A 15,835-nucleotide genomic window follows, 5' to 3' on the forward strand; every position below is an offset into this window, starting at 1 on the left:
TCATGTGTCCTTCAAAGCCTGCCGTGTATCTTGTCTATGAGGCATGCATAACCGAACCCTAGCATCTCTATTAAGGGCAGACAAATCTCCTCTGCCAAGTAAAAAGGTAGCTCCCAGTGCCCTCCTGTATTCTGCCCACAAGGGTACAATGTCTAGTAACTTCCCAAAAAAAGAGTTGTGATCATGGCTCGCAAGGAAATGTGGATTTGAAGGACATTTTCTGCAAACAGATCCCAATCGGGCTAGCATCATGCCGCCATTCATGCTGTTCACTTAGAAAAGCATAATGATAGTACTTCACCATTAGAGGGAATCCACAGAATGACTGCGTTTGAGCATACACATATTGTACTTATTGTTATAAATCTGTTTCAAAAGCAATCCACGGAATGTGGTTAGGTGAGACAGTCCGCTCATGTCACATACCTGGGTGATGGTGAGAGTCGTCCGGTTCACTTGCTGTGCCTGCATCGCTGCTTGGGCCCGGGCCTTCACCACGTGAGTACAGAGCAGGGGGCCAAGATAGCCGTAGTCGGCCTTGTAAGATTCCTGGTTATCTGGTGGGGACCTGATTTTAGCCAGGACTGGAGCGCAGTGCTTCTGGGGTGGAGGGGAGAAAGAGCGGTTATTTCCAAGCACGGGCACTGGGAAGGGGTGCAGGGAGGAAACAGCGAAGTTAAACTTGAGAGTTTAACAGGAAAACCACAGTAGGTTGGGAGTATATCACAAGCAATGTGGGATAAAAAAGAAGCTTCAACATCTGTAAGAGTGCCAACAAACGACAGTAAGAGGATGCAGAGGAACAAGCATGATGGAAAAAAAAAAGACAGATTTGGGAGTTGGGTGAATCAGACGTGGCAAGTATTTAAAGGGGGGGATAATCAGAAGGGCGACAGTGAAAGTGGATGTCAAGGGATAACAAAAGGTGAAGGAAACAAGGAGGAGGGACACTAGGACATAAGTATTTGTGTGAAAGTGTAATAGGAGGATGGGTGTGTTAGGTAAGATTTAGTGCAGTGAAACTGGCGGGGGACTACACAAGACTTCTCTTGGTATTGGGTAACCGCCTGTACTACACAAGTTGGTAGTGCGACTGAGCAGCCAGGCTTATCTCAAAAGGAGTAATGTGAGCTTTAGGGCTGTGCAATGAAACCAGTAAATACAAGTATCCAATTAAACACTTACACACTTAAAGTTATATAATACATTACATATTTATACATGCCCCAATATTTAAAACCTTAGTTAAAAAGCAGTAATTCGCTGTAACATGAATCCCAAGTTAGGATTCAATTCAAAAAGTGAATCAAGCAGGTGAGTAATTCGTTCATATGTTACACATTCCAGCACCCGGAGGTGACGTCATTTGAGGTCAGTTTAGCATTTATATAGTATCATCATTGCAATGTTCAGTTTTTCCAAGGAAGGAAAGGTTAGGGTAAGATCAAAACAGACTGATGGGTTATAAGAACAATTAGATTCTCCCAAAGGGATGCAGGCAGTCTATTATAATATGTACCAAGAAGGAAGAGGGGTTCACATGTATGCAACCGGAGAGCAAATCGCCGGGATAAACTGCAATAAGCACAGGAATCAAGTCGGGGGATAGATCAGGTCAAGGAAAGTAAAATTTCATCAATCTTTAATGGACACATATTCAATTATATCGTACATAGTGCTGAAATGACAATAAAAGCAGCATAAAAACATACCATCAATACTCCACATTTCCTATTAAAGTGCATATAAGCTTGATAGTATTCCTAACATATTGGAATAAATACACTGGGAAAATTATAATGGTAGTTTGAATTAACTAGAGAAAACAAAAAGGAAAAATTATATATTCAAAAAGAAAAAACCAAAAAGAAAAAGAAAAAACAGAAAAAACAGAAAAACAAGGGCACTCATCCAGGCAAGACTGAACATTCAGTATCTCCTGCGAGGTGAACAAGTTGTCCCCTATTCAATCCAATAAATTGTTATGGGAAACAGACAAGTGTAGTCGCGTCGTAGCTTCTGTTCTATTAAGCTACGACGCGACTACACTTGTCTGTTTCCCATAACAATTTATTGGATTGAATAGGGGACAACTTGTTCACCTCGCAGGAGATACTGAATGTTCAGTCTTGCCTGGATGAGTGCCCTTGTTTTTCTGTTTTTTCTGTTTTTTCTTTTTCTTTTTTTCTTTTTGAATATATAATTTTTCCTTTTTGTTTTCTCTAGTTAATTCAAACTACCATTATAATTTTCCCAGTGTATTTATTCCAATATGTTAGGAATACTATCAAGCTTATATGCACTTTAATAGGAAATGTGGAGTATTGATGGTATGTTTTTATGCTGCTTTTATTGTCATTTCAGCACTATGTACGATATAATTGAATATGTGTCCATTAAAGATTGATGAAATTTTACTTTCCTTGACCTGATCTATCCCCCGACTTGATTCCTGTGCTTATTGCAGTTTATCCCGGCGATTTGCTCTCCGGTTGCATACATGTGAACCCCTCTTCCTTCTTGGTACATATTATTTTGGTTCTCCCCTGGGTTCATGTGGTCGGGGACGCCTATTCTTTGTTTTAAAGTCTATTATCCCAGCATTAAAGTGTTCAACATTTAAAACCTGTAAGGTTCAAGCACCACCAAAGCCAATAGGCTCAGAAGGAGGCCATAAGGGAGCCAGGACGGACAAAGTGCTGATGCTCTTCTTAGAAATATATGCTCAAATAGTGTTCAAAAGAGAATCACAGCAACTCAAGGGGAGTTTCCTTTAGATATCACAAGCTGTAAGGCCAATGCAGGTAAGTTGAGGTCAATTTAGTGTAGGGTTATATCGCACTCCCAAAGATAGGAAGCACCCCAAATGGCAAGAGGATTAAATACCCCATGCCCCACAGTACTTTTGGAATGAAGAAAGTGTTCCAGTTGGTTGCTTTCACGAAGCAATGCAGTAGACCCTTGTTCCTGGTCGTTAGTCGTGGTGACGAAAGCGAGGACGTCTGGCGGGCTCCTGTGGCAGCACTCAAGAGAGGGACTCGGCAGCAAAGGATTTCCAACGATTGAGCAGCTCTTTTTGGTTTTGGCGGCTTTTGTTCAGCGCCAACAAAGAAAGAAAAGCTCTGGTAAGGCTTTCCTTGATCCCTCGGTCCTGTACTCTGGATGCAGATTTCTCGCTTCGGTAGGGTCCTCTGGATGCCCACAAAGATCTGGCTGGAGTCGGACTTCGGAAGACAATCCACTCACAAGTGGTCGAGATACCCCAGGTATTGGGCTTCTGCAGCCTTGGAAAGTCGCAGCAAGTCAGGGGTTGCGCCAAAATAGAGTTTGTCCCGAGGCTATTTGATCCCACCAGCCTTAGGGAGGACGTCATCCTTTAAGGGTCTTTCGGGTCAACACAGCTGCAGGGCTTCACTGGGCACTTTGCGGTCCAGGAGGGTGCTGCTGGCATCTTCTTTTGGCTTCTGCTTCGGATGTTGTTCTCCAGTGGTCGCCTCTGCTCTTAGTACCATAACCCTCGCTTTTTATGCAAGTTCCCAGTCAGTCACAACCCTAGGGCTGTCAATCACCCAGCAGTGGGCCTATCTTCTCGGACAACCAGCCGGCCAATCAGAACTTGTTTCACTCAGGCACAACTAGAGACAAAGGACAGGGAAGTTTCGGGACCGTGCCTCACTTCCTGCCTTTCCAGACACACTGGAGCCTGGGCGGGCATCAGAGATGAACAAATGACTCAAACCTGGTTCAAACAACACAGTAAAAGCCCAGAAGGAACTAACTGACAAGAAATGGCAGAGAAAGAATAAAGTGCCCAGCTTGGAAAATGGTCACCCTTGGATGCTGTGATGCAGATAAATCAGCCTGCAGATACTTGGCACAAAGGTAGTAAAAAAGAAACCACTGCCACCAGGCATTCAAGTTGGTTAGTGTAACAGGATAGTGTGTGCTGGACCCACAAAAGAAAAGATAAGACAAAAATCATCTTACTATTCTTGGGAACAGTAGTTAACCCAAGAAAATGTATTTAAATGTTAAGAGAAGTCTAAGGGACTTCAGTGGCACTGCACAAAAGGTGATGTGGGTCACCATGCAAAAAACAGATGCCTATGGAATTTACCAGACTCCATTAAACAGTAAGAAACCAAAAATCCTAGTCAGAAAAACACACGAGGGAGTAGGAGTGCGGGGGGAGAAGTCCCACTCAGGAGTACAAATTAGAAAGGCCCAAGTCCAGCAAAATAGATGGGGGTCTCTAAGGTTAAAGGGAATTGGCACATAAATGAAAATCCTAGCTTACAGTGTCTTCTCTGAAGTCCCTGGACCCTAACTAACTTTCAAAGTGAACTACCTACTGGTTTGCTCAGTCTTCTTCAGGAACTCTGACTTTGTCTGCAACTGAACCCTATCTCGCCATGCCTACTGCTAGCTCCTAGACCACTAGGGACTCTTCTGCCTCAGAGAACTCATGTACTTAAATTGGGAAGGGCTAGATAATTTAAAGGGTCTGCCTCGAAAAGTAGAACAAGTGTTGAAAAGTGTACTTACTTGTAAAAGAGTTTGTTGCTAACTTAAAACTCTGAGTGAATAGTCACAAAAAGCTATTGCTTACCTTAGATATGTTCTGCCATTCTGAAAGGTATGTATAGGATGTACAAACCTTGGATAAGAGGTGTGCCTTCTTATATAAGTATTCTCAACTTCTTACCTTCCCTAGAAACTGTCTCGCCATTCTAACAAAGTAGAAGGTTAACTAACTCAGCCATGAATTGGGTTCCCCTCTTTCCAAAAGTAATGCAGGTTAACGTACTTGCTTGTGAATTGGGCTCACCTCTTAGTAATGCTGTTGACTTCACTTTATTATTGCTGTTACGATAATTGTATGAGTGTCCCCAATTGGGTCGTGCTTCCCCTGACTAGCTGTTAGCCTGTTCAGACTAAGTCTCCTGAGGTCATACTTACCTTTTAGGTTGCTGGGTAGGTATGTAGAGGTTTTACTTACCTTGCATAGCTGTGTACCATCCAAAAATAAGTTATCAAGTTATTGCTTCCCTTAGTCTGTGAACTCAATGCAACTAATCAAATATTACACCCCAAGGTTCAACTCCTCTAGAATAACTGTTATCCTGAATCAGAGTTATAGGTGTGTAATGTTCCTGGAATAAGTGTTCCACTATTCTGAAAAGTATATTGTCCAGTTGACTTACTATTTGATTTCTTGCTGAGCGTCAGGGTACAACTGTCAGGGTCTACTACCCTTGTACTACTGTAAGTAATCCAAAAGTAACTATTGGTTTTGACTACCCTAAACTACGGTTAGGTGTTCCAAATTAGGTTATATACTTTGGTCTGTGCACCTTCAAGCATAGTGTTGTGTTTTTATAATTGTGCTATGTTCTTCAGCTCATATACTCTTAGACGATTGGGTATTCTTAGAGACAGAGAGATCTCTGTTCTCCGTCTCTTCCACATCGCAGTGTTTTCAGAGTAGTAACAACCCTTTTAGATAAATGTAATCTATTTGGACACTTGTCCGATTATTTTCAAATCATGCTCCTTCAATTTTGCACTTGCACTTTATCAATGCACTGAGTTTTTATCTATCCATAGCATTGTACCACTCCATATGAAATGAGAGGCGTCTATAGTTCTGCCTGAAATTGTCTTTTATTCCCAGTATATGCACTTGCATCCTCCTGGCGAGTAAGAGACTAGCAGGTCCAACATGCACCACGCCTCACCCGTCATTCAGTTAGCACACTTGCTTCTTAGACAAAGATTCCTCTCTCTCGTGCATTGTGTAAGCTGGCATTACTGATATTGGGCTGTAGCCGCTGTATAAGTTTTTTCTGTACTCACCCCTTCATGCGGATTGTTTGCCACACCGTGGAGAATTTTTTCTCGCGCGGAGAGGCAACACATATTGTAAATGCGCACTGGCGCGAGATCTCGTCATTAAGTTGATATAAATTTGCTCTCGCTCAGGCATGTCATGTTTGACTCCCCCTGTGTTTGCTATCCACACGCGCTAGTTCTATTTCAAATAATCTAGTAGCATTTTATTTTTATAGACTTTATCCTATGGTCCATTAGACCTTAGCCACTCCTAGATGGCGGATTTTCCGACATATAGAACCATAGAGTACTTCTCAGTGAAATTTGAACAGTGCATCATGTGACGCGTGAGCAACAAATGGGAGAAACACATGACATGGCCTATGAGTCAATATAAACACGAGAACACACCAGTTGGGAACAACTACAAGCTTGAGGAAGCTCGCGAGTTGAGCGGAACGCGTGGCGTTTTTCCACCCGTTGGGGGCGAGTGGTGCCTTATGCCTGGTCTGACCAGGTATTGCCTTGTATGCATTTTTATGATGTTTTGCACTACTTTTTGATACAATAAAGGAATATAATTTTTGACTTAGTATATGGTCGTGAGTGCTCGGGCAAGTTTTTGGCTAAAGTTGGAGGTGTTATTCATCAGAGCGCAGCCTAGGGGCTGACAATATATTCCACTTTTAGGCAAGATTGTGTGCAGTATCCTTTGAAAGACTACAGCAACTTTGACCTCCAGGCAATAGGAACCCAACCTTTGGTGCAAGTCTGTACTTCACAGTTTGGTATGGTGGCTGAGCAGCCAGGCTTATCTCAAGAGGGGTCAATGTGAGCAGTAGGGTTGTAACAGAGTTTCACAGTGACAGTTATTCAAATAAACACTTACACTCAAGGTTTCTTGATTAAAGAATGTATTTAACAGTCAGTTATATAAGCCTTCTTCGGAAGGGAGCAAAACAGGTAACAATTATAATGTACTTCAAAACACACTCCATTTCTCTAAATCAGATGATACCCTTTGGGGATGGCACACAGCCACTTCCTAAACCCTCAGGTAATTTAAATAGGTAGGACACTGCGGACATTGATTCATCACTGGTACATTTAGAGCAATACTGGGTTTAGTGTAATGGATTAGATATGGGAATAAAACAAAGGTTAAATAAATAATTCATAAAGAGTTAAGTACTTTTTAAAGCTTCCAATGCAAAGTTAATTTAACACTTTCCAGGAGGGAAAGGTAAAGGCACAGAGTCAGAGGCAAGAAGAGTCTCTCAGGGAGCCAGGACAGCCAATGTTAGTTGAGCAAAGTCTAGAGGAGCTGAAGATCTTCTTTGCAGGTAAGTGAAAGTCTTGCACAATGTTTTAGAAGTCTTTTTAGAAAAAGTAGGGTCACAAGCTGGGAGGTTTGTGAGAGATAGAAGATGCAACCAATACAGGTCTCAACTGAGATCAAGTAAGGTTACAACAAGAGGTAAGTCATGTCAAACTTTACAGTACCTTTTGGTTAGAAGAAATGGTTCCAGCTGGCTTCTGTTCCTGTGCAGCTCTGTAGATAAGTTGTTCCAGAGCCTCAGTCGTGGGGACAAGAGGGAGGAGGTCTGAGGACTCCTACACTGCAATGGGACGGTCTGCGGCAGAAAATGACAAAACTTCTATTCAGCGGTTTCAGCTCCTCGTGTCTCAGAAAATAGCACCACGTGGACTCTCGGATACCACTGTGGACTGTCCTCGCATCTAGGGTCCAGCACTCTGTTGAGGTGGGTCAGGCTTGGTCCGTCCTGCTTACTGCGAGTCCTGAGGATCATCCACAAGCTTGGGTCCGACTTAAAAGTGATGCATTCCGTTTCGTGTTCCTCTCCCTGGCACTTCGGTTCCAGTAACAGCAGAAGTACAGCCAGCTCAGGGAGGATGTCCAAACAAGTTCACTTTGGGGTTGATTGGTTCCACCAACCCAAAGGAAGAAGTCGTCCTTGAAGGGCTTGTCTAGTCTAAATGAATTCAGAGCTTCAGCACAGCAGCAGGGCTTCACCGGGCAAACGAACGGTCCAGGAGCTGCAGCAGGCGTCTCTTCCAAGTTCTTCTTCGGACTCCTTCGCCCAGTGGTCGACTCTGCCTTCCAAGCCAAAAAGCCTTGCTTTTTATGCAAGTTTCTCCCATTCATTGCAGCCTAGCTGTCAATAACACAGCAGGGTGGGTGTCCTCCAAGGACAGCAAGCCAGCCAGTCACCTTTGGGCGCATTCCTGTAATCAAGGGGATTAAGCACAGGGAGTGTCGTGTACCTCTCTCATTTCCTGCCCCTGTCAGACATGCTGGAGCCAGAGTCGGGCTTCACTCGTGAATCCCGCCAAAGATAAAACGGACAAATGGACCAAACCTGGTTTGGCATGCAGATTATCTCACAAAGGACCTTTTCAACAAGAAATGGTGAAAAACGAAGACTAGGGCCATTTTGACAAAATGGGCACCCATGGGTGCTTTACTGCAGCTCTGAACGCAGCCCGCGGTAAAAACACACAATGGTAGTAAAAAGTAAACCACTGCCACCAGCCACTAATTGTAGAAAGGGTACCATATAAATGTTACATGAGAAACTAGACAAAGGGGATACTAAGTAACCCCTCCAGCACCCTATGGTAAGATGTGTGTGCTGGGTCTAGAAAGTTACAAAATGTAAGTAAAGTTAATTTCCCTTCACTGCTCTTGGAAACAGTAGTTTCACCAAGAGAAGGTATTTAAACCTTTGGGAAATCTAAGAGACTTCCTTGTGCCACTGCACTGAAGGTGCCGTGTGTCACAATGTAAAGATGATGCCTATGGAGTTTGCCAGACTCCAAAGTCAAAAGAAACAGAACATATACATCACAGAAAAATTCATGAGAGAGTGGGAAAAAGGTCTCCCTCTCCAGATTAGAAATGAAAAGTCCTAAAGTCCAGCAAAAGAGCAGGGTGTCTCTAAGGTAGAGAGGAATTAGCACATTTCTGAGAATTTTTCCTAACACTCCCTCAAGATTTATCTAGGCCTACTTGTATTGAAATTAACCAATTATTGTTTACAATACAGTGTTTCTTTGAGCCACATTGCTATTACAATGTATTTGTTCTGATTCTACAGCGATCTCTCCCTACTAATATAAGCCTGGCTGCTCGGTCTACGCTACCATGAACTCAGGTGGTACAGCCTTATACTAAGAGTGGAGTCTTGTACTGTCTCAGTTGAATGGATTTACTAAGCCCTTAGTTGGACTTAATGAAAAACTGTCTTACAACCCCTTACCAAAACTTGTTTTTAAACAAAATATATACCTGCCAGCAAAACAATTGAGAATGGTCACTATCTCCAAACTTTGCCCTTCAAACTAAAAGATACTGGTCCCTAAAAGGAACATTCCCAACTGAAACCCATTCCCAAAACTTGCTTTAAAATAAAAGGAATGATCATCTTAAAACGAAATTCCCAATTGTCACCACCCTTTCAACATTGTATTTAACCAAGGTTTGCCCTCGGCCCCACAAAAGAAACGTCTAAACTGGCCAACTTTCCCAACACAGGCCGTAAGTTTAAGGAGGGGTCTGAAAAACAAGCATTCATAAATATCCCCATTTTACTGTCCAACTTCCCCCAACACAGGCCTTTAAGTGAGGGCGGTGGGGAGAGGTCTGCAAAACGAAATTCCTAAACTGTCCCCATTCCCTAGACCTGGCCTTTGAACAGAAGGGTGCTGCATTTAATTTGATTATCCGGTCTTTGGGGGCGGGGTGAGCAGTGATTTACGAAAGTAAGACCTCATGTAGCCAACACTGAACGTGTGATGTATGTCTTGTTTTTAAACTAGCCCAGTCTCTTTTCCCAAGCTAAATTCTGGTAAAGTGCTATTTGCCATATGCATTTTACAAATCTGTGATTTAAACTGCTAGCATTTTCAGTGCGCAGTGAACTCCATACATGAAGCCTTGAAGGTGAACTAGTTTCCACAAAACAAAAATGATGCTTATGTTTTGATAATGAACCTCCCAGCCAGTAGTGTTGAAGATTATGTTCTAGCATTGTGCCATATTACTGATGAAATTCCACTTACAACGGGATTCATGGGAAAAGAGTTTTGACAGTTTATGTAGCCTGTGTTCCATGCTTGGGAGACAGAAATCTATGTAGACAAAGCGTGTTTTGTATTTGAAGCAGCGTTTTCTGCGACAAAGAAGGTGGCTGGTTCTTTGCTCACTGTGGGCACAGGAGGGGAGATTTCTGCGGCTCTGTAGGAGTCTTTAATAAGGCCAGTGCTAGCATAATATTGTTGGGCTCCTTGATTGTGGGAGCGGTGGAGGAACTCCCAGCTTAAGGGTGGTCTCTCAATATAACGCTACATTCCATTTTGACTCGCATATCTAGGAAACACATATTAGAGGAAATCTGCAGAATTTATAATGAATGCCTCAATGTGCCTTTATGGGCAGATCATTGCTCTTTTGCTCTAGGCCAAGGATAGCCACAGACTTTAAATATATATACCTCTGCAGATGCCATCACCGCTCCTTACACATTATAAGTCCCTTTCTTAGCCCTGCCTCTTCCATCCTGCTCTTAACTATTAGATAAAGGGCGTCTCTCGCCCGGGCGTCACAAGTGAAGGGCAATTCCCGTTTGGACCTGTTCGGACCAGGAGGACCCAGGGCCCAACCCCCTGCTCAGACAGCAGGTAAGCATGCACCAACATGCGTTACTCCCTCTGGTCCCCCCGTGATGTTCCCTTGTGCCCCCCCATTCTCGCACACAGGTGTTGCCTGTTTTGCTTGATTCTTCTACCCTGCGCCCCCTGACCCCACGCGAGCCTACTTCTGCCGGAGTCTGTCCTGGTACATTCTGGTTTCACCATCACTGTCTTGTGGCCAATGCTGGATTTAACTTTTATGGACTTCATTCATTCACGGTGCGTCACCCTTTTTCAACTCTCAAGCTGAACTTCCCTTGCATCTTGTACTCATGGCTTGCAACATTACATGTTAGTACGGACTTCTGCAATTGTATTCACTCTCCCCTCTTGATTCTCCACTCTTTTTGACTGCTTACTCTCTGTTCGCTCCTCCTCTCCCTTTCTCCCTTTTCCTATCTCCTCCCCTTACTTTCTTCTATGCACTTACTCTATCAGAATTGTCTCAGGACCTAGTATGATAGCAACCTCGTCTGTCTCCTCCTCCCTTCCCCTTCGTGGTTTTTTCCTCCCCACCCCCTGAAATGTCGTTAGGCCTAGTACAATAGTCGCTTCTTTTGTTCCTCCCCTACCTTTCTGCACCCCTCTCCCTCACCTCTTGTTTTTTTTCTAGCTCTACCAGAAATGTCGCCGGGCCTAGTACGGTAGTCGCCTGTCTGTTTCCATTTCCTTCCCACTCTCCCCTGCCTTCCTTATCTATGTCTTAGCTCTGAAATGTTGTCAGGCCGAGTATGATAGTTAATTTCACATCCTTACTGTTCATGGCCTGTAAGAATGTCATTGTTTTTACCCTCGTTCCCTCCCTTGCCTTGAAGCGCTTTGAAACAAATTGTGTATAGGCGCTGTATAAATAAACTATCATATCATATCAATAGTTTTCACTCACACCTTAGGCTAAGGTTGATGCTGTGTAACGAGGGCCCTAAACAGCTGTACTGCACTGCCTAAAAACTATTTTCTGCCTTCAAGCATCTTTCATGCACGTGAGCATTAATTATGGAGAAGAAAAAAAAAGAAAATAAATGCTGCAACTGCACCTTAATTTCAGATAATTAAGATAAAATGACTGCAGCAACAAAAGGAGTTATTTTTGTGGCATGTGCGTCCCCATCTATAAATCATTGGATCAGGCCACTTCATCTGCAGCAGCTAAACACCCCCTGCTCCCCCAAAGCTGTGTATCCATCTTCATATGCCCTTTATTTATTCACATTTGTTGAGCGCACAAACAGCCCAAGGGCATCGTGGCGCTGGTTACAGAGGGTGATCATGGCTTCGAGACATACAGGAAATGATCATAGCTTAGTTACATAGAAAGCAGATAGCGACACATGCTAGGAATACATGGTGTGCTATATTGGAAGAAAAAGTATAACTGTGCGTCGAAAGTTAGTTGAAAAGGGCGGTTTTCAGGTTTTTGCGGAAGGCATAGTGAGATGTTTCGGATCTAAGAGCATTGGGTAGTGCATTATCTACACACTCATTTCAATATGGTGACACCAATTAGCCAAAATGAAAAATGAATAAAGTGACATGCAGCGGCTAGACCAGTTTGAATGTCTCACTTACCAACAACAAGCTCTGAACGTGGTCCGCTCCAATCTTGTCAATGTTTGTAACAATGGGACCCTCCATGACTCCCCGTATTCTTTCTCCCTCGATCTGCAACCGTGGCACAATGAGTGCTTTCACCACCTGGAGGGAGAAGCCATAAGACAACCATGGACAGAGGATGGGGAGATTCACTCTAGCCAAGAACAGGCTGCACATCTAGATTCCCATCCTAGCAACATCCTGCATGGATTTCATGCTCAACAGCTGGACACCTCGCAGCATACAGACAATCTTCCCAGACTACCCTGGTAGCAGTCACAAAGACTTCCGCTGAAACTGCTCTTACCTCAGTCTTACCAGGACGTTGTACAATGTATGCAAACTTCATTTTGCTGTGATATCATACATTTACAAATTGTTAAACTGAGGTACAGAGTGGATTTGAACAGAGGGAGCATCACTGAATACATAAGGAAGCAGTCAGCAAAAGAATAACTCACATCATGTCCCAGCTCTGCAAGTCCTGCGATGGAACCGTAGCGTGTGGTCCAGGGTGTTTTATCATCAACCCAGCTCTGTAATGGATGAAAAATATTTGTTTTGAAAAAGTCTGACTTCCACAATAACTACCATAAACATAGTGAGCCTTTTCCTTAGAAACACTTTTCGCTGAAGGGCCCAGGACACTAGCTACTAGAAAGGCGGTCATTACTGAAGATTTCACATTAAAGCTATGCTTAACAAACTGTTGTAGCAACAAAAGAAACCTCCAGAAACCTCCATTACCATTCATATGTTGCTAACCTGTCGATTCCCCCCGACTCAACCAAGAAACAAAAATGTACTCAAAGTTAATATCCGCATTCCATGCATCTCAAAGAAATGAAGTCTCAATTCTGATTCTGACGAATCTGGTGTGACAAAAATGCAAGACAGCCAACTTGAAGTTCTGCGAGACAGATTTAAAATATTCATGGCCCGGTAATGGGAAGACCGATCAATTGTATAAAGGCCGCTGAAAGCTCTATTGACATCAGCAGCCCAGCAGAGCCTTTACCAAGGACTCATAGCAGATTTTCCTTGACATGTAATAGAGCAAACAGGGTGCTTCTAGTTGGTTGAAGACCAGACTGCCAGTCCCCTCAAAAGGTTCAGGAGATTCAATCAGATTCTGAAATTACAGTCTTGCAACCTTCTCCTGAATCTTTAAGAGAAAAGGAACATTCATAATGGAGTGAAAATGAGTGGCTGCATAAATAGCCAATGAAGGCATTTTAAAAATAAATGAGTAATCCAAGCTTATTTCAAATAGGAAGTTACAAAGCCTTGATTAAGCATGTTATTTAGTATGGGGGCAATACTAGGGGCTGAGCTATCTATATTTTCAATCAATCAGTCTAGGACATGGATCTTACAGGCAGCTGGGAGTATTTCATGTTTGTATGATGTCAGAAATAGAGAATAATGGATTAACATCAAATCCATCAGTCACTTAGAACGCTTGAGGTGGGGCTCTTGGACTCAACATCAGAAAATGTCACAAATGAGGATGAGCAAGTTTGAAAACAGTCAGGTGGCTACACATATTCAAGATGGATTATTTTTCCTGTAAAGGCAAGCTGTTACAACAATCCGAGCAAAGATCAACATATTTTAATGCATTTGTAGATTGAGAGAAATGTTTAAGCATATTAAATAATTATTTGGTGGAATTATTAGCAGAGGTAATGCACTCGGCTGAAAAAGTGTTTTTTTTTTAGCTTCAATAATTTATTTTCTTTATATCGAGTCCCAGCACGCTTTATTAGCACTAAGTGAGTAGTGCTAGGATCGTTCTCCAGTCACGCTCCAATGCTGCAAGGTTAATTCTTACTTCTGCAAATCCTCAGAGAATCAAGAGAACATAAACCCCATTGTTTGAAGAGGGGGTTACAGGTTTAACTTCATTCTTTAAGGGTCTAATGTGGAAGAAGGTTCTCCTCTTGGACCATGGATGCACTACAACCACAGCCGAGACTGGTACAGATCTAGACACACAGCATTCGCTCGAAACCATTGCACTCTTTTCTGTAATAACGATGACACTTGTTCATGAAAGATCGATGTATACAAGGTTTATTGGCAAAGGTCATTTTCACCCACTTGTTTAAATCAACCAATCGTAATGACCTCTGCAGCGCACCATATATCTCAAATGTACTAACCGCTGTTAGGACAGTTTTTCTGAAGCCCACTCAAAGGACTCTCTAAAAATATACTTAGGGCAATACAGAACTACAACTATTAGTAAAGGCCTGTATTATCCAGTAAAGTGGTAGCTACGGCAGAGCCGCCAGGCTTATCTTAGGAGGAGAGGGCTGTAGGAAGGTACAAACTTGTAGCATACACATGGTCCAAAAAACACTTTAGATATTGTAAAAATAGAGGTCTATTTTATATACTCAGGCAAAAAGAATTCTTTAGAACAGTAAGACATGCATTACTTACTGTAAAAGCATTTCTGATGATTGGATCTGCTTAGATTCACGTGCTGTGCATATAGTCTGACATCCAGTGGTCACTGCAGAGTATTGCATCTGGTCTTTCAAGAATCGAACGGGGACGTCGACATGGGCATGCCTGTAACACTATCCCTATCGTGAAGTGTAGTGTACCCAAAATCCCTCATGCATCGAGGTCCCTCCGATTGTATTTTTTCTGCCATGAGGGAGCCTATGACTAACGTGAGTGAGTACAGAAAAGAGAAGGTAGTAAGACGTCTATGTTCCTTCCAGCCAAGGGGGGGAGGAAGGGTGGGCGCATGTGAATCTAAGCAGCTACAATAATCAGAAATGCTTTTACGGTAAGTAATGCATTGTCTTCTGATGCTTGGTAATCTGCTTAGAATCACATGCTGTGCATAGACTAGCGAGCAGTACCCTGAGTTGGAGGTGGGTTGTGAGAAGGAACAGTAGTAAAATGATGTCTTAGTACTGCTTGTCCCACCTGAGAATCAGACCTAGAATGAGTGTCTAGGCAATAGTGTTTTGTAAAGGTGTGTACAGAAGTCCGTATTGCTGAGAGCGCTTGTAGTTCACTTACTCTCCTAATGGAAGTAATAGCTATTAAAAAGGCTGTCTTGTAGGTGAGATCTTTAAGACTTGCTCTATGCATGGGCACAAAAGGAGACCCCATAAGTCTAGTCAACACCACATTTAGGGCCCATCCAGGAGCCGGGTTAGAAATGGGAGGGTGAATTCTCTTTACTCCCTCCATGAAAGCCTTAACTGGTATCTTCCACCACAACACCTTCTGTTGTGAAGTAGTGTAGGCTGAAAGAGCAGCTAAGTGAACCAGGCCTGAGTCAAGTAAATGCATCAGTTACAAAACAATATGTGTGGGAGAGCAGTCTATCGGGTTGATGCTCTTAGAGTTGTACCAGATGACAAACCGCTTCCACTTCCTGGAATAGCAATAGAGTGTTAGGTTTTCTCGCCTCCCTGAGTATGTCCATACATCTGAGGGAGTTGCAGGTGCCCAAACTCTATGACTTCAGGAGCCAGGCCGCTAAGTTCAATGTCTGCGGGCATGGGTGAAGTGTCTCCCCTTTAACTTGCGACAACATGTACAGGTATGGCAGTTTCTTTGGAGGGGATACGGACATCTCCATCAGATGAGCAAACCAAGGTTGGCGGGCCCACATGAGGGCCACCAATATCATTGTGACTTGTTCCTGGTGCATCTTGTGCACTATCTT

At 43.1% G+C, this 15,835-nt stretch overlaps 1 protein-coding gene across 5 annotated transcripts in view; it reads right to left on the reverse strand.

Annotated features, from left to right (window-relative positions):
* The window catches only part of TAF6 (TATA-box binding protein associated factor 6), a 262,044-nt gene that overhangs the window by 57,467 nt on the left and 188,742 nt on the right, over window positions 1–15,835 (reverse strand). For 4 of the 5 annotated variants that reach the window (XM_069646383.1, XM_069646386.1, XM_069646387.1 and 1 more), the window contains exons 11-13: window positions 12,600–12,674; window positions 12,115–12,240; window positions 427–600 (exon numbers count right to left, since the gene is read on the reverse strand). In XM_069646383.1, the coding sequence (XP_069502484.1) occupies window positions 427–600; window positions 12,115–12,240; window positions 12,600–12,674 (375 nt within the window). The remainder of the gene's footprint in view (window positions 1–426; window positions 601–12,114; window positions 12,241–12,599; window positions 12,675–15,835) is intronic. The other variant, XM_069646390.1, reaches the window with a different exon arrangement.

The sequence above is a fragment of the Ambystoma mexicanum genome, chromosome 1p (genome assembly GCF_040938575.1).
Source record: "Ambystoma mexicanum isolate Mex_15411 chromosome 1p, UKY_AmexF1_1, whole genome shotgun sequence".
Lineage (NCBI taxonomy): Eukaryota > Metazoa > Chordata > Amphibia > Caudata > Ambystomatidae > Ambystoma > Ambystoma mexicanum.